This window comes from Rhodamnia argentea, chromosome 10 (genome assembly GCF_020921035.1).
Source record: "Rhodamnia argentea isolate NSW1041297 chromosome 10, ASM2092103v1, whole genome shotgun sequence".
In the NCBI taxonomy this organism is placed as follows: Eukaryota; Viridiplantae; Streptophyta; class Magnoliopsida; order Myrtales; family Myrtaceae; genus Rhodamnia; species Rhodamnia argentea.
Window position 1 is genome coordinate 24739683 of NC_063159.1, and position 24712 is coordinate 24764394.

Here is a 24712-nt window from a genome sequence, read left to right on the forward strand (position 1 = left end):
TGCTTCTCACGATGCTGATCGTGCGGCGCATGTTTTCAATTAAAAAAAAAAAAAGGAGATTTGTCTCGCAAAAGGAAAAAGGGAAACGAGTGAAAACGGTTTTCACTTGGTGTGCATTTGAGAAAGCGTATGAGCATTTTTGAGAGCTGCGAAAAAGTATTCGTAAAAATGAACTATTGAAGAGCCTCTCAAAAACTCTCCCTTTCGTGACCAAAATTTGAGATTGCGGAGTAATGTATCCACGACATTGCTAGCACAATTCAAGTGGTGATTCTCGCGCGCTCGTTCTTCCGTTCATCGTTGCGATTGGTGGTGTGTCTGAACTAGAGGCCCGACACTTGTGGGGCTCGGATCGAAGAACATCTAAACCTATTTCGTTTCAAGCACGCTTCAAGAGGTAATCCGTTAAACCCCTTTTGTTGCACGTGTTTTTCGATTGAAACGCACGAACTACGCCTCCGGAGATACGTGTATAGGTTTTTATTTACTTCCGCTGCGTATTTTATATGTTTTATTTGCCTATGCATGTTACGTGTATCCCAACACATACTTCATGCGGAAAGTCACCCTTGAATTCACACCTTAGGGCGGAATATTTCTAATTTGGGTGATTGAAATGATCAACTCTTTCAATTCATCCATCTTCCTTGAAACTTCATCACTTTGCTCTTGCAGCAACGTGATCCGTCGATTCTGTGCTTCAATAGTTCTCCTCATCTCCAAGATCTGCATACTCTCTTCCGTCGTCGTGGTATTGTTCCTAACTACTGATTGTGACAACTCCGCCACCATGTTCGTCGGATGGCGTATGTGAGTTTCCAAGTTAGAAAGTCATATATCCGACTTTTAATTCTTCTGCTTATTCTGAGGGACCTCTTGATTCTTAATTTCATCAACTGTCCCCACGAACTCTTCACTATTGGGGTCATCCATACCGCCCCAACCGTTGGGAACTATGTCTCCCGAATCAACAAAAAAGCTTGGCGGTGCCGAATAGAAGACCTTAAAGTTGTAGCCACCACTATCTTCTCCGAGATTGTCTACGATCTCCCCTCTTTCTGGGGCTTTCTGCATGAACCTCTTGTCACCTTGGCGAGCTTTCTCAAAGCGTACTTCATAATCATCTAGCTCTTCCGTCTCCATGTTATCTTGGACATTCATCGGGTATCCTGAAGGAATTCTCCAGGTTTTTCCCCTCGTAGCTTTCATCATGAACTCCTCTGCAGCCATATCAATTGTTACATAAGTCCCTTTAAAAGTGACATCTTCCATTCTTCTGATGACGCCTAGATCAATCAGCTATTCCAGGCATGCATCCTTTTGCTCCCTGGAAATACTCTCTCCTTCGGGGTATTATGCTGCCAATGTAAGGATGTCTCGCATTCTATCCACGTCTATTATGAATTCCAACGTTTCTTCATTGTCATCTTCAAATATCACGTTCACATTGCGATGTTCCGGTAAAGGATTCTGTTGCACATGTGGTTCGGTCTTGTCAAATTCCAGGACCTTAACATCAATCGGGGCTTGCACCCTTTATTTAAGAGTGAGACAGTTGTCAACATTGTGTCCCCTTTCTCCCATGTGATATACACATGTGCGGGTCTCGTCAAACCCAACGAACCGAGGAGGATTCGCTCTAAGAGGCTCCTTCGCAACCAATCGGTTCTCCGAAAGCATGGGTAGCAATTTCGACAAAGGTCGAGGCAGTGGGGTAAAAACAGGTTGGTTTCTTTTTCTTGGCTCCGAAGGTTTAGGGACAGTCCATGAAGAAGTTCCTTGGGTAGAGGTAGTTAGTGAAAACTTTTTCAGTTTTGGTGGGTTAGGGACAAACGCCACTTCGCCGGTTTGCTCCCTTTCTCTTCTTATGGGGTATTGGCGTCTGAAGGGCGAGTCAAGTACCTTCTTCTCCCGCAATGCCCATTCATGACGTTCCGTCACCTTAATCAAGTGCACAAACGTCTAACACCCGGATGTGTTCAACTTGTCAAAGTACTCGAAGGGTAATGTTTTAAGGAAGAGGTTCATTAGTTCTTCTTCGGGGACGAGTGGCTTCACTTGCACGGCTAAAGCTCTCCACCTTTGAGCATAGGCACGAATGGCCTCATTCTTCCCTTTACCGGTCCTCAAAAGGTCTTCCCTAGTAAGCGTCGTCGAGTGTTAAATTTGTACTTGTCGGAGGAATTCATCCCCCAACTTGTCCCAATCGGCGAGCCTTTTAGTTTCTAGCTTGATAAACCATGCTATGGCTACCCCAGATAGGCTTTCTTGGAAGGTGTTGACTAACAACGGGATGTTGTCTGAGAATTGAGACATGCGACGCAGATAGTACTTAAGATGCGCCTTGGGACATCCGGTCCCATTATACTTTGTCACGAAATTGGGTTCTTTGTAATCAATAGGAACCTCGATCTTCTCAAATGGCTTCACCTTATCAAATCGCGAGAGTTCGTACCCATGACTGGCTAAACATTTCTCAATCTTGGCGAGTCTCTTAATTTCTTCCTCCATCTTGAGGGCTTGTTTTTCTTTTTTCTCTAGATTAATAACAACCGGTGGGTCTTTAGGTGGCCGCTCCGGATTTGGAGAGGGATTCACGGCGGGAGCCGGGTTAGCACCTGTACCATCCGATGTGCTCGGAGAAGCTTGAGAGTTGGGATTGACAAGACATTTCCCTTGATTGGCAATCAGCATTGCTTTCATCTCTGCCACCATTGTGGCTATCATATTCATCCGATTCTCCAAATTACCCACACAAGGTGCGAGCTCTTCTTGCTCCATTCTTAGTAGGTGCGTTTTGCTGTGAGTCCTCGTGTCTATCGGTCACCTGTTTTTTCATGACGCTAATCGGTATCGAGAACATTCAAAAATTTGAAAGAGTTGATCCGTGGTAATTGTGTTCTCTATATGATGATATGTATGCATGAAACGCTCATAAAGGAAATAAGATGCATTTATTACAACCCAAATGTTCAAAAGTGTTCAAAAGATAACAAGTATGTAAAACTAGATGGGGAATGGATCTATCCGAGTCGATGATGCTTGCATTCTTCTTGTTCATATGATCCATCTGAATCCCACAAATAAGGATCCTCTCCTTCCTCTAACATCCTAAGCTCCGGATCTTACGGGATGTACGGCTCCACTCCCCGGACATACGGTACTATGTATTCGGATTCATAGGACTCCACTTCTTTAATGCGGGGAGATACGTACTCGGGTACGTATGGCTCAATCAATGGTCTGCGATACTCCTTGAATTTCAGAATATACTCCTTGGAAGCCCTATGAATGTTCATCTCATCATCTAAATAATCCGGCCATTCAACTTGTTGCAATGGGGAATTCTTTAGAGCATGAATGATAAGCTTGATTCGGGCCCGATAGAGCTTCTTCGCTTCTTTAGTGAGCTTCCGATGTGCCATATCGAATGAGAAGATTCCGGAACAAACATCTGGTGGCACTTGTTGTAAAACGTAGAACCGCCTCACCACACGAATATGATAATAGGCCACTACATCGGTGCATCCCAGTAGAGAAATAGGGCTATCATTAACACCAGTAATGTGAGCCTCTAGGATCTTAAGCCAAGTCGGACGCCATCGGATATGCTCGGGCTCCAAATCTCTCAATTGCTCAACCCATTTCTTGAAAGAGTGTTTAGGTACGAGGGATTAGCACTTGAGAAAGGATTTAAGGGGATGAACGTGCTCATTGATCTCATAACATCCCACTCGGAGTTGGAAAGTTTTTATGTGAGAAACGAACCACATGTGAAGTAGTCCATTGGATGCTTGGAAAATGGCCTTTTTGGAAGTTTTAAAACAGTTTAGAGAGAGGAAGGTTTCAGCTAGAATCATGTAGGAGTAATTCCATCGACAACGGGCTTGTCAAGCTATGTGAGGTATGGAAGGATCAAAAGTGGTCCTAGAAGTAGGAAATAAGATGAATGCAAAGAAAGCTAAAACGAACACCTTTCCCGATTTATGACCGGTATCGGCGGATAGAGAAGAATAATTATCGAAAAGGAATGAGAAAGTGAATCTGGCTGAGTTGGATTTATAGACCTTTTCTATCTCAAAAGTTTTGAGGTGAAGAAAGCTTGATAGAGAAAGGGTATGGTTCATATCTAGAGGGGGTTGAGCTATATGGTCATCAAACTTGGCCCCGATGATAGCAGAATATTCTTCGAGAGTAGGGGTCAATTCGAGGCCTTGGAAGTTGAAAGTCATCGTATGCACATCCTACGTCTTGGCCAAAGCTTGAATAAGGGTCGGTTGATACTTGACTTTGATTAGATCCGCTAGTCGTCCCAGATGTCCTTCAACATATGCTTTGTTAACCGGGTTGAGGCGATCCCACCATCGAGAGAGCTCTTTGCGAGGCACCAGGATGATCTTGATATCTCCATTCCCCATAATCGGTTTATGTAAAATGATGATTCTAATGTCAATTACCACGGATTATAATGGATATGCATGAAATGTGATGAAAATGCACTAACCAAATTCCATGTCATCTTTTGGTAACATGAGGGTCAACTACTCCCGAATAAACCAAATGGGGTAGTTATGGATCAAATCCCACCCAAAGATAGCATGTAATTGATTAGGATCGTTTAAGTGTAATTGGGATAGAAAATCACTGTTACAATTTTAAACTTGACAACTCATGAAACTTACAATTCTAACACGGTTAAGTTCAAAGAAACAAGATGTAAAGATATCAAATGATGTTCAACCAATACATGTCGATACAAAATACAAAGATAATCTGGAGGAAATGCAATAAACCCTAAACATAAATGCCCCAAAGTCCAACTAAGACTAACTAGTTGAAGCGACATCATCATCTGACAATATATCTATCAACTCGGGAGGCTTGACATCTTCTTCATCATCGGAGGATATAACAATAATTTCCCTCTTCTTGATTGGAGAGTGATTCGAGACCGTCTTGATCGCGCGAGGTCGCTTCATCAATTTTGCGTATAGCTCTCGGATCCTCTCTTTTCCTCGCTTGAGCTCCAAACGGCGTGCGCAACTTGTATAGTGACAGTTTTCATTCCGGATGCGGTTGTGTCCATTAAGTTCTCTCCCATGGACAAATCCAAAGACTTGGAAGGTATCGGGCGCTCGATCCTTGCATTGAATGGTCCTTCGCTCCCACATGAATACATCGGGGACATCGGTCCGACCTTAGGGCGTCATCTAGTCTAAAAAATTGACCTTCAAACCCCAATCACTTAAACAATCTTACGGTTTTCGATGATATGTTCGTGAAGATGCATGATATGCATAATTTAAATTTACAAGTTCAAAAGGGAAAAAGCCTTACCAACCGATGTTACTCTTTTTTTTTTTTTGGTTTTAGGTATACCAACCTTCCAATCACATGCGCATGAGACAAGTAAGGTTTAACTCTAAAGAAATAAAAAAGGCTCGGGTATGGACCTAAAAAGGTTCCCGCTATACGAATTGATAAGCCGCCTACAAGCGCAATCAAACAACAAGTGGGTAGGATCATCAACCTCGCATAGCGAGCATGATTAAATATGGTCAACCCCGGTGCAATCAAACACGGGAGCTTTGCATACCAATCCCTATCTAATGCGACCTAAAAGGGTGATTCGCGGCTTGGGTTTAGGCGCTTATGTGTGCAGTGTCATGATCCTCAAAATATGCAGTACATGCACAGTAGTTTATATCAAAACACTGCTTCAATATGTGCATAAGTAGACACTCAAAACACGAAACACCATATCCGCACAAAATTGGTTAGCAAAAACGCCACCCCTTATAACTCCCATCTGCATCAACATTTAACACTTTTCATTAGTGAACGTACCTCACCTTCAAGAGTATCTACAGAAAACAAGATTAGGAAACACTCAACTTTTTTATTGGTTTAAGTCCTCTTAATGATTTTGCAACCATCGATCCCCAGCGGAGTCGCCGGTCTGTCGCGACCCTCCTTCCTTCTAGAGCATGGATGGCGAGGCGTTGAACGAGCCGCGCTTCCGACCCGGTTGGCGGTGGATCTTGGCGCGCGGGTCCCTCCCGAGCCCATTATTCGATTCGCGACGTGAAGAAAATTTTTATCGGGGTTGACCTTAGTGTGGTCGAGTGACATGTGCATAGTGTATATGCAATTGGAGTCACCACCGATCAATTTATTGGAGGGTATGGTTACGAGCGATCAAGAAGAATCGTTCGATTCTGCGAGAACCAGAGATTTGGGTCCGGGGACTTGGTTATGCCGAGATTCAAATCGACGTCCTTTCGGTTACTGAAGTTGAGTGATTTTCTAACCTAAGAACTTATGCAGATGAAATTTAAGGCGGGGTAGGCTCTAACGATCTAAGGTATAATGCGGATGGGAATTTGCTAACCTATCGGTCACAATCGGGAAATTTAATGCGCAATCAAAATAATCTCAATCAATTTAACCAAACAATCAAGTACGGCACATCTAATATGGCCCTATCGGCCCATAGAAAAATCCAATCGAATATCGGGATGGTTCGGGAAAATTTTGGGGCGAAAGGCCCAAAAGGGTAAAATGATCATTTTTGGGGTTCGGGACTCAAAAATCACACAAAAATCACAAAATTTGGGGTTGGGCCAGTTGAATGTAGCCATTTCCCATTTTTTATGATTTTTCAGAATTTTTGAAATTTTTCTAATTTTTTTTTTGGAATTTTTTATTTATTTTCTAAAAGTTGGGAATTTTTCGGATCGGTATAAACTGACCCTCAAAACTTTGAAATTTCTCGGTCCAGACTATAAGAGTCCCAAATCGACCTAAACATTTTTTAGAAATGTTTTTAGAAAATCTGGGAATTTTCATGAATTTTTTTATGAATTTTATTGATTTTTTTGGATTTTAGAAAATTTTGATGAATTTTTATTATTTTTTTATTAATATTTCGGGCCGGGTCAACCCGGCTCGGACCCGGTCGACATCAATACGACACTGTATACTATTTATTATATATTTTTTATTTTCTAAACTAATTTCTTATTATTCGAATATACAGAAAATGAATGGACCATTGAGATCATTCCCGGAATCGATCTCGGCCGTCGACTCCCTCGAACTAAAACGACGTTGCATTTGGCATGCCTGCTCTAAACGACATCGCACTAATTAGCGAACGAACGGCCATGATTTAATCCCGGACTCGATCCGGGTCGTTGACTCGCTCGGCCTACAAAACGACGTCGCATCGGGTCTAAACCTAAATAACGCCGTGCACTACTAAACCAAATGGTGCCGTTTTTGATTTTATTTATTTTCTATCTAATAAACGTAATATTAGAAAATACAAAAATTCGATCCAACGGCTGAGAATCAAATCTACCTAATTATCTCGGCCGTTGGATCTAAGCCGAGTCGGCTCGCTCGCGCCAACGACCGAGGCGACTAGGCAACACGCTGGACCACTCTTAGCTTGACACCTAGGATTTCGACTCTTTGACCAAGCCATGTCGGCTCCTCTTCAACCTCTCACCAGCGAGCAAACGGACGGCCGAGGCTTCCCGGCGAGATCCGACGGTGAAACGTCGGGCGATTGACCTCAAATCAGAGCCAATCGACTCGCCTCGACCTCCAGATTAACATATCTAAGCATCATGGGATTTCATCGACTAGATCACGAGTATCGAGCTCCGCATAGAACTTCAACTCAGAGTTCGATCACACAATATAGAGCATAACAAGCCAATTCCATCACACACGAGCACCACGGGATGTTAGGAAAACTTACCTCGAGCTCCGATTGAGCTCGCGGTGGCTAGAAAGGCACGGCCAATGCTCGGCCGGACCGTGATTGGTTGAAGGCTTGACTCGAGGGGTTCAAGTGAAATCAATGCGAAAACGAGATGCGATCATGATCATAGATGTTCTAGAAACAAAAGGCACACATTAACTGTGAGAATCAAGTTCGCGAAGGCAAGATGCCATGAATGCACAGTAATGAAATGCAAAGCTCGACTCACCGTTTCCGGAGATCTCGAGCTGATCCGATTGGTGCGATCGCTTCTCCTCAGCTTAGGTGAGCTTCTGGTGGTAGTCCGATGTCTTGATTTGGCCTGGATTGGCCGGGCTGAAGTCGCGAAGCTTTGACCTAGAACTTTGACAATGGAGTTGCCCGAGAGCCTCTCTCTCTCTCTCTCTCTCTCTCTCTCTCTCTCTATTCTATTGTATCCTACGAGCACAAATGAGCCTCTTTTGATTCGCGAAGCTTCTCGTTCCTTTTATACCCACTTTCAAAAATTGGCGCGCACGGGGGGAAGCTCGGCGACTCACTTCGCTCGTGCCCATGCGTGCGAAATGAGTTGGACGGCGCCCGGAACGGAACAGGATTCCGTCCAGCTCTATTTGGCACTCCGGCGATCGCAAACGAGCATGAATTTAGTCAATTCCGTGAAAGTTGACTTTTTTAGGCCACCGCAGCTTTGACTACCTCGCCGGTGCTCCTCGGGCGACCATTGTCCTCGAGGTTGTGCCCAATCGACGCGTATCGACCCGGAGAACAAAACGCCTACATCAATTGATCTAATTAGCAACGATTGGCCTGTCAATTTGATCGTCAAAATCAACCCAAGCACTTTTCATTCGCGCGAGCGTTCTGAGGAAGAAGATGATATTGTTTGACCGGTTCGACCGGGTTCGACCGTGGTCGGATCGGTTTGAACCGGTTCGGACATGTAATTTCCAAAATTAATCCAAATTTATGGGGAATTTTCGCAATTAAACCTCAAAATTGGACTTAAGGGCTCGAATTATATCTAGAAATGTGGTTTTGCCCAAAAGTTCTTGCCAATTTATATGAAAACCTCAAATTTTTCTAAAATTGCAAACTGGGGAAAACTTTAATTGGGTGCCCAAATGATCAAATTGAATCAAACCACCCCCGTCAATCGATTCAGCACACATGAAAACCTCATAGGGTAGTCTAATTTTGCTGTGAAAGTCCCTAGATTAAAAGTAATTTCAGAAATTGAAATCTTGAGGGACTAAATTGCAAAGATTTTGGGAATTTTTTGTGCAATTCGTACAATTCGCGCAATTGAGGGTGAAATTGATCAAATTGAAGTTGCAGAGGACTATATTTGAATGTCTTGACTCAAAGCATGCAAAAATTGTAAATTAGAAGACTGAAATTGGATTTTTTATGCGAATTCAACTCTTGGCATTGTGAAGGAACACCTAAAATTGAATTCAATTTTTGATTTTTTCTTGAGGTCAATATGAAAAGGGAATTAATATAAAAATATGGAACATTTTTATATATTTTTGTGACCTCGGGAAGTATTTTTTTTATGAATTTTCTTGTATTTTTCTATTTTCCAAAAATATAAAAAAATGTGAAAAATATGAAAAATTATTTTTTGTTCAAAAATGGTTCCTTATGCTTGGCCAAGGCTACCAAACTTTAATTTTCAATTTTTTGATTTTTTTATGAATTTTTGTGAAATAAAACTAAGAAATATTTAACAAAAAATTAGGTGCCAACAAGCGTCCGAAGGCAAATCGACTAAGGGTGGGTTTAGTTTAGCATTAAAAATGGGCTTCGGGAAAATACAAATGACTTCAATCTAAAGGGGTTTGAGAAAATACTAATTATGTTTGGTAAAAACTCATTTGAAATATATTTTGGGTTAAGCGGTGTTTGGTAAAAATAACTTTGCGAAGGGGCTTTGAATGCAATTTTCTATTTTTTTTAATCAAAAATAACCTTCGCCGGTCTACCGAAGGTTTCAAGCTGCTGGCAAGCTAGATTGGTGCCGGCGGCCATTGCTCGACCAAAGGCTGCCCTGCCGAGGGTAACGACCCGCACGACGGCGGCTCGAGGTTAGGCGATGCCTGGGTCTGCGCGAACTTGGAACCGCCACCTAGGTTGCCGGGCTCCCTTGGGCAATAGATCCCTTGCCGGCCCCTCATTGTTCCTAGGTCGATCCTCACCTGGAACATCATATTTGACTCCTCCATGAAGAACTTAACAAAGAAGATGAACAAGTATGAGAGAGGGAAAAATCGAAAAAAATAGGAAATTGCTGAGGATAGTTTTGGGAAAAAAAAAATCTTTTCGCATTTGGTCAAATGCTGGTAGGGACCAGTATTGGGCTTTCAGCTTTCCCAAGGCTAACATTTGGCTAAATGCTGGAATAAAGTTGAACCAAACGCTTCAACATTCTCTCAAAGGGCTTTAAGGGCTGAAAGCCGCTTGGGAAAGCCGAACCAAACCCACCGTAATTATCCATCTAAGGGGCAAGAGCATTGATTGGCAGAGTACATTAGAAAAGGACTATTTTTTCTTTTTTTCTGGTAAAAATAATATTTCATTTACTTCTTCGAAGTACAAGAAAGAAATGTCCTAGTTCAACCGCAAACCAAGATAAATCATAGACAACTTCAAACAAAACAAGCTCTAGATAACAAGAGAAATCATCGGAAAAAGATTATCGACCGCACTCTCAAAGAACACATTTATGATTTCTTCACACCAAAATCTGTTGTTGATCTCCGAATCCGTCTTTGTAATGAGCACACATCTAGATCTCCATCTCTTGCTATGGCTTCGCCTTTCAGCGGTGCATGCTTAGATTTGGAGTCCCCAACACCATCACCGAGTAAAGCAAAAAGGTTGAATACGTACATATTTGATACCCGCGAGAGTAAAACTTTCGCAAAACTCCTCCGATCTCCTTCGAAACTGGACTTTTTAATCAACGAAGCCCGAGGAAAGAGAAATCCTGCAAATATACACAAAAAATGCCAAATCTAAATTCGATCGAGATAGAAATCTTCACAATAATGAGAGAGAAGCTTTCAGATTTGGATTAAATTAGAAGAGAAAAGCTTCCAAAAGGATGGAAACCAAGAAAAGAAAGTAAAGAATCAAAATAGCCCAAGAAAAAGGGAAGGTTGTGAGAGATCTAGCTCAAACTGTCCCCTCTATGGACTTGAAGAAGAAAGTATGTGAAAATTAGAGGGAAAGGAGAGGACGAAAGAGAAAAAAAAAAAAAAAAACTAAGGCCGACTAGTATTCGTTCTTACAAATGATCGACTTTTACCTTAGATATGGAATAATTCTTGTTTATTTATTTTTTTCAATGGAAAAAGATAGGAAGTCCTTTCAAGAGGTAAAATCATGAATAAGTGAAGCGCAAAGGGAGTATTCGTCCTTAAAAATGGACATCTTTACCTTAGATACGAAACCATTGGAGTATTCGTTCTTAAAAATGGACAACTTTACCTTAGATACGAAACCATTCTCGTTTGCTTCTATTCATGGGCAAAAGGCGAATCAACGGAGGGATTGACTTCTCCTTTGCAAAGCGTGGTGGCAACATGGGAAAGATCAACTTGTGGACTCCGAAACCAAGAAAAGATTACTGCAGAGACAATCGTGTCGTTTGGACATCGGTTGCCGTGGCATTTTCACAATTGGAGGATTTCATTCCACAAGTTCTAGCAAGATTTTCCTTTCAATACGATGCTTACTGATATATTTTTTATGTAATAAATGCACTGAAAGTCCTAAAATTATCGCGAAAGTAAAATGAGTTCTAAAATTTTCAAAGAGTATAATTGAGTCCTAAAACTTTCAAATATTACAATTAAGTCCTAAAACTTGTTAAATTGGTGCAATCAAGTCCTTCTATTAGTTTTGTCCAACTTTATAAACAGAAAATGCTAACAAATTTTAGTATTTGATTGCACTTCTTAAAAATTTTAGGACTCAATTGCACTTTTACAATAAGTTTTAGGAATTGATTGCACCTTTTTTAAAGTTTTAACATTCAGTGGCTTCTATTCAAATTAGTTGACGTAAAAATGCACCAAAAGTCTTATACCCCAGACAAGGAATCAATCAAGTTTTAGAAATTTTCACTTTGTTCAATTATGTCTCGATTGGACTTTTTGTTAAAGTTGTACAACTTGAATGTAGCAATTTGTTTTTTTGTTGGGAATGTAGCAATTAAAATCTGTAGAACTCTATTGGGTTTCGTACATAAAATTTATGATTTGTAGGGCAACTTTTCGAATTATGTGCATGTCAAATGTTCAATTTCCCACAACACAAGTAACAAATAGTTTCGTCTTTCGGGGACACTAACGGCTCACATAGTAATACTTTTGAAAATAAATTTCTGTTGCAGAAGTGCTTCTAGAGCAAAAATCGGTTTGATAATGTAATTTCTGAAGTAGAAATTTGTTTAGTTACGAAACATTACATTTCTACTTTTGAAGCAAATTTTTACTTTTGAAGTTATTTTTTACCCAATTCCAGAAGTTAAAAAAAGTTACGTCTCTTTTAGAAATAGAAATTTCTCAACATTAATATCTCTCACTTCAACCTCTTTTCATTTTTAGCATCTCTTTCTCCTAACAACTCCTCCGCCATCGCTGCCCTCCATTGCCAACCGCCGCCCCCCGCCACCGACCTTTGCCAATCACCTCCGACCACTGCTAGCCTCCGTCGACCTACGCCATGATCACTACCTGTTGCTGACCACCGCCGGTCGCCTTCCGGCGACCACCGCCAGTCGCCTTCCACTAACCATTGCCGCTGCTGTGACCACCGTCGACCGTCGCCCACTATCGCCTCCACCACCATCGCTTGCGCTACCTACCACTGCCCGTTGCCACCAACCGTTGCTACGACCATCGCTAGCCGCCACCACCCACCGCCGACCGTTGCTATTGAGTCGCCATCTTTGGCTACCAAAGAAAAAATAATAATATTTTTTAATAATAAAATTTATTTTTTAAATAAATTAAAAAAATAAAAAATGAAGTAGAAATTTTTCAGTCGCTGACAATAATTTTTCGTAGAAGATTCTGTATTAATAATGTTCTAGAAGTAGAATTTTTCAATATTTACCAAATGAGTTTGTGCTCCGGAAGCAGAAAATTTGTTCTATTATTAAATATTTTTCTTTGATCAGAAGTTGATTTTTGAAGTAGAAGTGTTGCCATCCGCGCCCTAAGTTTTCCCCGTTGACTTAGTCAACTAAACTACTGATTAATTTTTTAATTCAGAAATTGATTTTCCTCATCAAGACTCAAATTTCTACTACACAACCATGTTTTTAAAAAGAATTCCGTTCTTTTGGATGCATAGCCTATCTACTATTCAAATTTTACCTAATCATTCATGGGACCTTGATTTTGTGTCTGCCGCCGGTCAACAACAATCTCGAGTTCGAACTCCAAAAAATAAGAGACACTCTAGTAAGTTAACTAAAATAGACAACAAGCTTGTCAATCATTTTGAGTTCGATGAAGAGCCAAATGTGGACACCTATGCCTACGACATATGGCATGATACTAGCTTAGGCAAAAAAAGGCTGGACAACTTACATTCTCATATGAACGAGAAACAAATATAATAATGATCTCTCTCTCTCTCTCCGCACCAAGTTTTGAGAAACCAGCTCAATGTTCAAATTACAAAATAATTAGCAAGATACAATAGAAACTTGAAGACAAAACACCAAAAAACAAAATCAAAGTGAAAATCAGAAGAAAATTTCGCATTTGTCAATGTCCAAGTCAGTATTGTTTTTAAATATTGTCCTATTTCCAATGCAGTGTGAATTTACAACTTCTAATGAGTAGGGATGAAAGGCAATTCCCAACTTGAAACTGAGTGCACGACTCTGAATTCAACACCAACTTCGTGAGAAAAATCCGAACCAAACACGGTTTAACTCAAAACCGACACGTTTTCCCTCGTTTTCAATTAAAAAAACATTTTGCAATTATGTCGTGACTTTTTTAATGACAATACCAAATGACATGAATAGTCAACATGAACATAACAAGCAAAATGGGATTGCTAGCCCTACGTAGCAAGTGTCCATGAGAAAATTACGCAATCCACCAATAGACTGAATACTATGAAAAACTTTGGGTGATCTGGTTGGCAGATCTATCTTCAAATCACTCTTGAGTGAGACTTGACTAAACATGAAATGAACCATCCATTCGTACTTCTTGTGTTAGCTCTTGCATTCCACGACGAGCCCTCCCCATTGCACGGCCTTCCTTTGCTAGGAAGATAGCATTTCCATTCACTTAATTGTACGAAAATGCACTCAAGTATCTCTTCAATAAGAGGCCCTACCTCGCTGGAAGATAAAAAGTAGTATACAAAAAGTGGTGCAGTCACATAACATGGAAATTGTCCCCCATAATTCTCGAATTGTTCCCATCGAAATCTTCGAGTTCACTCTTCTCATAATGTGACTTAGTCCACTTCATGCAACCACTCCGAGTAGGTTCATTTGCTTGTTACATTGAAGCTTCGACTAAAAACAAGAGGCACTGTCGACATCTCAGAGTACGAGATTCCTCACATTTTGAAACAGCAATGTATATTCCAGATTCAAGGTACTTATTTGACAGATGTGGACAAAGGAATTTGAAAAATTTGTGCGGGGGCTGCTGTCAGTACCAATAGTCTTAGCTACTCATCCACAGTACAACCCACTACAGAACCATACGTGTCAAGCGTACCGTCGCCTCCTCCTTTCTCTCTCTAAAGGGTAGGAGGACGTAGGCCTAGTCAATTCCGAAAGCGAGATGGGATTGTCCAATATGTTGATGAGATGTACTTCAGGAGAACCTATCCATCGAACATGCCAATGGATCGATTCGGAGAGACGCTGTTCAGAAAATTGATTCACATAGAGAATGACAAATATGGAAAGAAATTGATCTATCTTGGATTGAAGGATAGGATGGGACTCTTGACGAAGATGGAGAATTCACGTTTAGACCCAAGTTTTTGATATGGGAAACAAGCCAAATTTGGAGTAATACTAAAGGGGCTCTAAGAGTATCCACCCCTTTCTGTTTGAATCTATTGAGTGATACGAATGTTTCACTTAAGATCATATTTGTGAACCACTTGAATAAGCACACTTATTTGACAATATGAAATACTATATCCATAGTCTTTTTGGTGAAAAGGGAAGATTACAAACCCAAAGATTGCTAGAAGAAAGACCTTAGGAATTTGATTATTCGCTTCTCTAGACAAAGTCAAGAAATGTCGCTCAAAGAATGTCAAAGAAAGGGCATTAGAATCTTCCTCATGAATATTCTTGATTTGGGACATGTCTATAAGAGATATTGACTCAAAAGAGGAATGTGATCGATTCCAATTGGAGGATCAACTAGACCAAAAAACCAACCCTACCAATGGCAATATCGTATTCCTCAATAGTTGGGGTTAATTTGCTTTGACCAAACACGAAGTCGATGTTTTAGGATTCCAAAAGTGGGATAAATATTTGATCATTTACTAATTCTTTGATTCCAATTAGTAAGAGGGATTTTAAGCTAAGAAATAGATTCTAGAAGCTAAAGAAGGGTATCCTAATTTTAAGCTAAGAAATAGATTCTAGAAGCTAAAAAAGGGTATCCTAAGAAATTGGTTGCAACTCGCGGTTCTAAAATAGGGAGGTGAGGTGTCAAACCCTCTTCTCAACCTACTCTTTCTTGGTTGACTCGAGTCCTTTCCACATGCCCAAGAGAGCTTTTTGTTAGGGATGATTCAGAGCTCTGGAACATTCATTATATCTAAATCTAGAAGGTAGTTATGATTAATCACTGTTAACACCTAAGGTTACCCCCAAGGGGATGGCCATGTGGTAAACGAGAGCTTCGATTGTCTACAAATGGGAGCACTAAAGACAGACTCAGAAGGATCGTTGAAATGCCACGTGTCAAAGAAAATTTTGGCGGCATCTTCCTTAAAGGACGAAAGAAGAAGCGCGCGAAAAGAGCCACGATCGGAGCGGTTAATAAAGGATTAGCGACAATCCCCACGAGGTGAAAAGAAATAGTGCGAAAACCAAGGAGCCACTAAGGAGTTACCCACATGGCATATCAAAAGAGAGCGAAACGTGGGGCCAAAGAAATAACCGCTCGACTATTACTAGACTTGATCTATAAATACCTACAGCCACAACAGGCAAGAGAACACCCAAAAACACACACACAAACACTCGTCTCTATTTTTAACCTTTAGTCTCTAGTTTAGTTATAGCTTCCAGATTCTCATTGTTGATTCAATTTCGGTGAGGTTCATACTCAGAGTTATGTGTCGTCGATTAGATTCCGGTGTCCGCTCATTAGGTTCGGTGCCATCGATTCAATTCCGATGTTGTTCCCATCGCTCATCCTGTCCAATATCATCGATTAAATTCCGGTATTGTATCCTTTGTCTACCGTCTAGTGCTGTCGATTGGATTCCGGCATTGTGTCCTACAATTTTGGTTTAGCTGCGTCGATCGAATTATCGGAGCCAAATTCCAAGTCCTAGTGCTTTAAAGTTCGCTTCATTGTCGAATGAGTGGGCTGTCGAATCGACAAGATTTTGTATCACGACTCTGTTCTCAATATAAATATCTTTCGCATTTGACGTTCTCTGTCCAAAACCGACTCGGAGCTCCTTATTGGAAAACGAACGGATTAAGTTCGATAAATGATTCCCGCGTGGATAATCCTTTTGGGCCTCAACCTCATCTGGGCCAAAGGCCGGGAACTCGTTTGGGTTTGGTCGAAGGATTTTAAATGCGCAAAAGTCTTTTTTGGCACGCCCGGTGGGACCAGTGGTATTAGTTCGAGAGAGCGCTATGCTGCGAACGAGAGGACGTAGCAATGCAGATGACATTGGAGACGAGCCCATGGAAGGAGTGCCTCGTGAGGAGTCATCAACTGCAGCTCATGGACTAGGAAACCAGGTCTAGGGAAACAACGATGAGGTACCTCGACGCCTTATTGAAGAGCCTAGAAGAAATATGGAAATGACACCTGTCATGTTATCGTCGATAAGACGTACTATTAAAGAAGTCCAAAATGAGTTTGCGAACCACATGGTTCAACGAATGACTAATGTGGTTAGACCATTGATCATTAACACTTATCATGAGTGTGCCTCAAGTCAACATGGGACTTCGGTGCAACCTCAAGGTGGGAGTTCGATCATACCCACTAGAAATCCCGTTGCTCCAATGAACACGGGTTATGCTGGACAAAACCTGCCACCGGTAGCGCCCACAAGGATTTTGAAGCGAGGAGAGATCTTACCGCTGTGTCGGGTGATGGTTCTAACCCTCAAGTAAATATAGATCCGATTGAGGCGATAGGACGTGTTAACCGACAGGCTGTGCCCACTCTTCAACCTATTGTTGCTCATATCCCGGTGAATAGGCCCCATGCACCCATGATCAACGAAGGAGCGATACCCGTTCCTCCTAGGGGGTAAGGCCAAGCCGGGGGGCAAGACCGGTCGCCTCAAGTTCGGGGACCTGACCAACCCTTTCAGCCCGGGTACCATGTTCAGAAGCAATATGCACAACCGGGATTTCAGCCGGGGTTGCAGGCACGAATTCCTCGGCCGGTGTTTCAAGTTGTTCAGCCAGCCTTACAACCGGGGCATCCGGCTACGCAACAACCAGGATATCAGGTACCTTATCAACCCATGTATCCAAACTAGCTAGCCGTAGACCCGGTAATCGGGTATAATGATCCAATAGTAGGGTACAAAGTCAATGTGTATGGAAAGCCATATCCCGATTGGATGGATACCGTCCCATATCCAAGAGGATTTAAGATACCGGAGTTTACACTCTTCTCTGGGGAAAACGAGTAGTCTACATACGAGCATGTTAATCGTTTTCTAGCTTTATGTGGAGATGCTACTCATGCTGATCATTGGAAGTTAAGATTGTTCCCACTTTCTTTGTCGAAGACTGCCTTTACATGGTATACGACCCTACCACCAAATTCGGTATTAGCTTGGGAACAGATGGAATGTCTATTTCATAGCCGGTTCAATGAGGCCGTGCCAAATTTGTCAATAGCTGATTTGTTGACAATGAGGCAAATGGCAAATGAAACCGTCGATCAATTTATCGTGAGATTCAAGAAAGCTAGAAACAAATGTCTAGTCCCTTTACTCGAAAAGACTTTCATAGAATTTGCTTTCAATGGGCTAAAGTTCGAAATACGGGACGGGATAGTAGGGCATCCATGTGCGGATTTGTTCGAGCTATCTACCATGGCCATTAAACATGAAACCCTACTCAAAGAAAGAGACAAAAGGCACACTCGCAGGGGAGATATAAGTTTTGTTGAATCAGCAGATTTCGTCGAAGATCCTACTGATTCTATCGAAGTGGGCGTCGCTCAACTAATCATAGATAAGCCATACACTTGTCAAGCATTGAAGCCGGCAAGGATGAAGGAGAAATCAACCGTCATGGCTAAGGTTAAGGAGGCGGTATACTACTCATTTGATGCAAATCGAACGGAAGAAATTTTCGATATACTATTAGGCGATGGACAAATTAGGTTGACGAAAGGTCAAAAAATACCGACAAAGGAAGAGATGGATAGAAAGAGGTATTGCAAATGGCATCACTCATGAAGCCACAACACCACGGATTGTTTGGTTCTCAAGAAAAATATCCAAGAAGCTATTTGACAAGGGAAGATCGGATTCATCGACGATAAAGGAAAATCTCCTATGGATGTAGATACGAGACCCCTTCCGGTAATGACCGGAATGGTGTCTTTGTGGCAACCAGGAAGGGAGCACAAGTCGTCGAATCTTTGTACTCGTTGTAGGCGTGAGCTGTGGAGAATAGGTTAGCGCAAAGACAATGACCAATGGGTCGGCCATATCAATCGGGAAGATAGACGGCCAGCTCAAGACAAGGAGGTAAGGCCCACAAAGGTTCCTAGTCGACAAAAGATTCACAAGTCGTTTGCACAGCGGTACATAGAAGGGGATCCTATGATTGACATGTTGGGAGAACCTAGCGGAAAGTTTGACTATTACGTGAGTTATGACCCTCCATCAGCCTACCCTCAAGGAAAGAACGGGTGGGCAAAGCAATTCGACAACAATGCCCAAGCTGATTATTACGCTTCAGCCGGACCTCGGTACTAGAAAACTCTTAAAATCCCTAGCAATCCCTTGGAAGGATCCTGGTACGAGGCGACAGAGCTTCGAAGAGAAGAGGAGGCCATGACCCGTACCGGAGAAAGGAGGTTGCAAAGGAAAAGAAGAGCCCACACAATATAGCGACGGGTCACACTACTTAACCCCGAACCGATGACCATGGCTCCAGGTCGTCCTAGACCACGAAGAGCGAGAAACTTGGTCCGGAGACGCAAACCGGAGGAGAAGCCACCAGTTAAAGAGGGTTGCAGACAGCTTAAATTTGAGTGCTCTCCTAAGTCAAAACCTCAATTCAGAGATCGCTCAAGTAGGTCGGTATCGCCCCAAAGCTCTTGTATGGTCCAAGTTAAGTTACCTAATGAGTTTTGATCGGAGCCGCCCTTGGCTAGTCATAATGAGGAAGCAGTGGTACAAGAAAAAGAGAGTGCTCGGTTACGCTTCGACGACGAGGAAATCATAGAGTTCAAGGAACCACTGGAGAAGATATCGAATCATTTGAAGTCGCTCAATATAAATGCCAAGATTAACGGGCAGCCAGTAATGAAGGTGTTGGTAGATGGAGGTTCAACATTAAATCTCATCCCATATCGCTTCTTCCAGAAAATGGGAAGGAACGATGATGAGATTATCCCATCGAACATCCAGTTGTCCGATTTCATTGACGAGATCATCGAAGTGAAAGACATGTATGTGAAAACTTAATCGTCGGATCTAAAACATCGAGGACGTCTTTCTGCGTCGTCGATGCTGACGGGTCATATAATCTCCTGCTAGGGAGAGACTGGATACACATAAACAAGTGTGTCCCATCGACACTCCACCAAATGCTGGCATTTTGGAATGGGGATAAGGTAGAGTATGTAAATGCTGACCCGCAAACTTGTGTGACTTGGACTTGTATATCTGGCTGAGATAAAGTCATGACGGATGACTACCTCCGCATATCCGAACCTCTTGAGGTTGACCCAAGAGATATCGCATTCTGCCGTTTCGACAATAGAAACACCGAGTGGATCCCAAGAAAGGAATCGGCGGAGTCACCCGGCCGGTTGGTCGATGGGAACCAGGTTATTAGTGCAAGTCTCCACTAGGAGGCATTTGGCCTAGAAGGCCGAACAAGCTGGACGATCGGACGAAATGATAGAGGGAATTCGGGAATTCGACGGTTCTCCAGTGGAGGAAGACGCCAAAGCGTTTGAAGCTTAAGACACATTAGAAGAAGTAAACCTCGAAGACGAAGCTTGCCGACAACCAACTTACATTAGCAAATTGCTTGACCAGCAGTTTAAGGATTAGTTGGTAAGCTTGTTAAGGGAATATAAAGATTGTTTCGCTTGGAACTACCACGAGATGCACGGTCCGAATAGGAAGGTGGTCGAGCATTGTTTACCAATCAAAAAGGGATTTCGACCACACCAACAAGCTCCGAGAAGGTTTGCTCCAGAAGTAGTCCTCAAAATCAAGGAGGAAATTAAGCATCTCCTTTTCGCCAGCTTTATAAGGATGGCAAGGTATGTTGAATGGCTATCTAACATCGTGCCAATCAAGAAGAAAATGGTAAGCTAAGAGTATGCATTGACTTCCGTGATCTCAATGCGGCTACACCGAAAGATGAGTATCAAATGCCTATGGCCGATTTGTTGATTGATTCGGCTTCCAGTAATGAGATTATGTCTCTTATGGACGGACATTCTGGGTACAACCGGATCTTCATAGCAGCTGAAGATGTCCACAAAACAGCTTTCGGGTGTCCTGGGGCTATCGGTACTTTTGAATGGATCGTCATGCCATTTGGACTAAAGAATGCTGGCACCACTTATCAAAGGGCAATAAACTTTATTTTCCATGATATGATTGGAAAGTTCGTGGAGGTCTACATTGACGACGTCATCCTTAAGACGGACCAAGTAAGTCATCTATACCAATTGGAACAGACTTTTGTTAGAATGCGCAAGTTTAAACCGAAAATGAATCTTTTGAAATGTACTTTCGGGATAAGGGCAGGTAATTTCTTAGGCTTTCCGGTTCATCGGAGAGGTATAGAAATAGATAAGGACAAAACTAAGGCTATTTTAGGTTTGTTGCCCCCCATGAATAAGAAGCGGCTACAGATGTTGATTGAGAAGTTAAATTTCCTGCGACGTTTTATAGCTAACCTGTCGGGAAAAATCGAAGTCTTCTCTCCATTGCTCAAATTGAAGAATAAACAAGAGTTCGAGTGAGAGGAGAAACATCAATTGGCTTTCAACAAGTTAAAAGAATACATGAGCAAGCCACCGGTGTTGATACCGCCAAAAAAGGGAAGGCCATTGAAATTATACATGCCCCTGACTAATGCGACGATAGGGAGTATGCTGGCCCAAGAAAATGAAGAAAGTAAAGAATAGGCCATTTATTACATGAGTAGGATACTCAATGACGCCGAGACGAGATACACACCCATCGAGAAGTTGTGCTTATCATTGTACTTTGCCCGTACCAAATTACGATATTGCATGCTGCCGACCACGGTGCATGTAATCTGCAAAACAGATGTAATTAAGTACATGTTGTCCAGGCCAATCATAAGAGGCCGGATCGCGAAATGGGCATTTACTCCGATAGAGATCAATTTAATATACGTGCCGCTCAAAGCAGTAAAAGGGTAGGCAATGTCTAATTTCATCACGAAATATCCATCGGGTTGAAAATAGAAGATGACGAAAATTATCTCTGTATAACACCATGGGTATTATATTTCGATGGGTCGGTAACATCCGGGTCGTCGGGTGATGGGATTATGATCGTGTCACCCTATCAACAAAAGACTAAGTTTGTGTTCAAGTTTGAGTTCAAATGTTCAAATAATCAAGCCGAATATGAAGCTTTGATCGTAAGACCGAATGTCCTAACTAACATGGGAGTCAAGTCAACAAAAATAAAGGGCGACTCTCAATTGATGATTAGACAGTTGAAAGAAGAATATCAATGCCTCGGTGAGAACATCGTGAGACATCACTTTTTAGCGAGGCAGCTCCTGTTGAACTTTGTCGAGTACGAGCTCACCCACATCAAAAGAAGCGAGAATGCGGAAGCTAATGAGCTAGCTCGGGTGGTATCCGAGTATCGGATATCGATGGAACTAGCTGGTCATATTATTACCCAAATAAGAACTTTGCCTTCGATAGAGGCACGGGTGATGATGGTCGAAAATGAAAAAGCTGAGGGTTCGGGCAAAGACCTTAGCCAACAAGATTGGAGGACCCCCTTTATCGGCTATTTAAGGGAACCGGGGTTGCGCGGTAAAGACTTTAAAAGAAAAGCCCTGAAGTATCTTCTAATTGATCAAGAACTATATTGCAGAACGGTCGATGGGTTGCTTCTAAAGTGTCTAAATCAAGAAGAAGCGATGATAGCGATGACAGAGGTTCATGAGGGATTTGTGGAGCACATCAAGCTGGTTTAAAGACAAAGTGGTTGCTAAGACGGCATGGGTATTTTTGGCCAACAATCACTAAGGATTGCATCGATTATGCGACGGGTTGCCGGTCGTGCTAGAAGCATTGATCGGTTCAACATTCGCCAGCTGCATTAATGAACCCAATTGTCAAGCCATTGGCCTTTTCGAGGATGGGCAATAGATATAATAGGGAAAATTTATCCGCCCTCATAAAAAAAACACGGTTTCATTACGGTGGCTACGGATTATTTCACAAAGTGGGTGGAGGCAGCCTCATACAAGAACATGACGCGGAAAATGGTGAAAGAATTCATCGAGGAGCGGATTATTCATCGGTTTGAAATTCCGGAGACTATAACCGTTGACCAAGGGACGGTCTTCACAGGGCGAGAAATTTTGGATTTCACCAAGTCAAGAGGAATCAAGATGATTCATTCGACGCCCTATTATGCTCAGGCTAATGGTTAGGCGGAAGCCTCCAATAAGATAATCATCGGACTAATAAAGCAGCATTTAGAGGATAACCCAAGGGAGTGGGATTCACTACTGTCGATAGTGTTATGGGTTTATCGAACATCTAAGAGATCCAGCACTAGAGGAAGCCCTTATATGTTGACATATGGACGGGAGGCTGTGTTGCCTCTGGAAATTATCGTGCGATCATTAAGAGTAAAACTCCAAAGAAATATGGCGAAAGAGCGATACGATGAGATGATGTACGCCAATATTGATGAGCTGGGAGATAATCGAACTACGGCCCTGGAAAAGCTGATGATTCATAAGCAAAGAGTAGCCAAAGCATATAACAAGCATGTGAAGATTAAGCGTTTCAAGGTGGGAGACTTAGTCCGGAAGACTATTTTGCCTGCAAGTCTTGACAACGAAAAATTTGGCAAGTGGTCACCAAAGTGGGAATGACCGTATTTAATAGCCAACGTCCTCCTAGGAAACGCATATCGATTGATGGAGATTAATGGGCAAGAATTACAGCGATTGATCAACAGGAAATATTTGAAGAAATTTTATACGTATATGTCGGAAAACAGAGAAGAAATAGGAGGTACAGAGTGAAAAACGCCAATTCATTACTAAACAACTCTCGTGCATTTTTCCTCTTCCCTTCTCTCTCTCTCTCTCTCTTTCTCTCTTTCTCTCTCTCTCTCTCTCCCTCTTTCTCTCTTCATCTCTCTCTCTGGTATTACTTCCTGCCTTTCCTGGTGCGGCCTCACTTCTATTTAAGATGCTTGTGAAAGCGGGCGGTGAAATGACGCAATCGGCCCTCGAGTAGAGTGTTCTCCTCTTGGGCGTAGTGCTTGGCCCGAGCTAGTTTGCCCACCGAAGCCTCCAGAGCATCCCTTTCACGCTCCAATCCTTGAAGGCGTGTAATCCGGGCCTGCACGAGATCATTGGCGGTGTCTACTATGGTCTTTAAGGCCTCGGCGGTGGCTTCAGCAGAAGTCAAAGATCGGGCTTCACAGGCCTCACCTAGTTCGTACTCTTGATGCTCGGAATCATTCAAGGACCCCTTGCAGACGCCGCCGACCGACCCTCGGGCGGTCAGAGACAATGTTTTGAAGTTGAAGAATGCCGAAGTAAGACGAAAGAAGGGCTTCCTAGGCATTATAGAGCTCCTTGTACTCCACTTCCCCATTCTCAACTTCTTCTATTTTGCACCACAACTCATGCTCGGTAAGGTCGTGTTTGGAAATGGCGGCCACGTTTTGCCGAAATCGCTCGAGCCCATAGTCGAAAGTGACCATGAACTCGTCGTAGGTCGCTCGAAATGGATTATAAGCGGGGAGACCAAATGGCATGCCCCGTTTTAGGAAAGAGTTCAACTTTTCAAGAGCCCGGGGACGTACCGTCAACAAAGCGTAAGTATGACCCATGAGAGAAATGATTTCTCTCCACAGATTGGTGAATTCGCGAGTAAAAGGCGAAGAGAATGAGGCGGAAGAAGTGGTGGGCTTCATATTGGCATGAAAGAAGGCTCGCGCTATGGATGAGAAGTCCGAATGAAGAATTGCTCTAAACAAGCGCTGCTACTTATAGGGAAAGTCCAAGCGACGTCTCATCTGACGATACACAGAATTCGTCTACGATCTTCCCGTTACCAGGGCAGTTATGATTGTTGTTGAGTATCGAGTTACGAGGCAATCAAGTTCGTTGTGGGAAAATGGAAAGGTGCGGTTAATCCTAGTAACGTGGAGAGCCGTTCCTAGTTATCTGCCGTCTCTATCAAAAGGCGTGGCTATTAGGCTTTCGGATAAGTATGAAACGAC

General features: G+C 42.4%; 1 protein-coding gene across 1 annotated transcript; it reads left to right on the top strand.

The window, feature by feature from the left end:
* The first annotated feature begins 20619 nt into the window (after positions 1–20619).
* On the top strand, positions 20620–23348 carry LOC125312742. The gene is made up of 2 exons (XM_048271864.1): positions 20620–20898; positions 22899–23348. The coding sequence occupies exons 1-2, from the start codon at positions 20620–20622 to the stop codon at positions 23346–23348; spliced, it is 729 nt and encodes a 242-aa protein (XP_048127821.1).
* The last annotated feature ends 1364 nt before the right edge of the window (positions 23349–24712 follow it).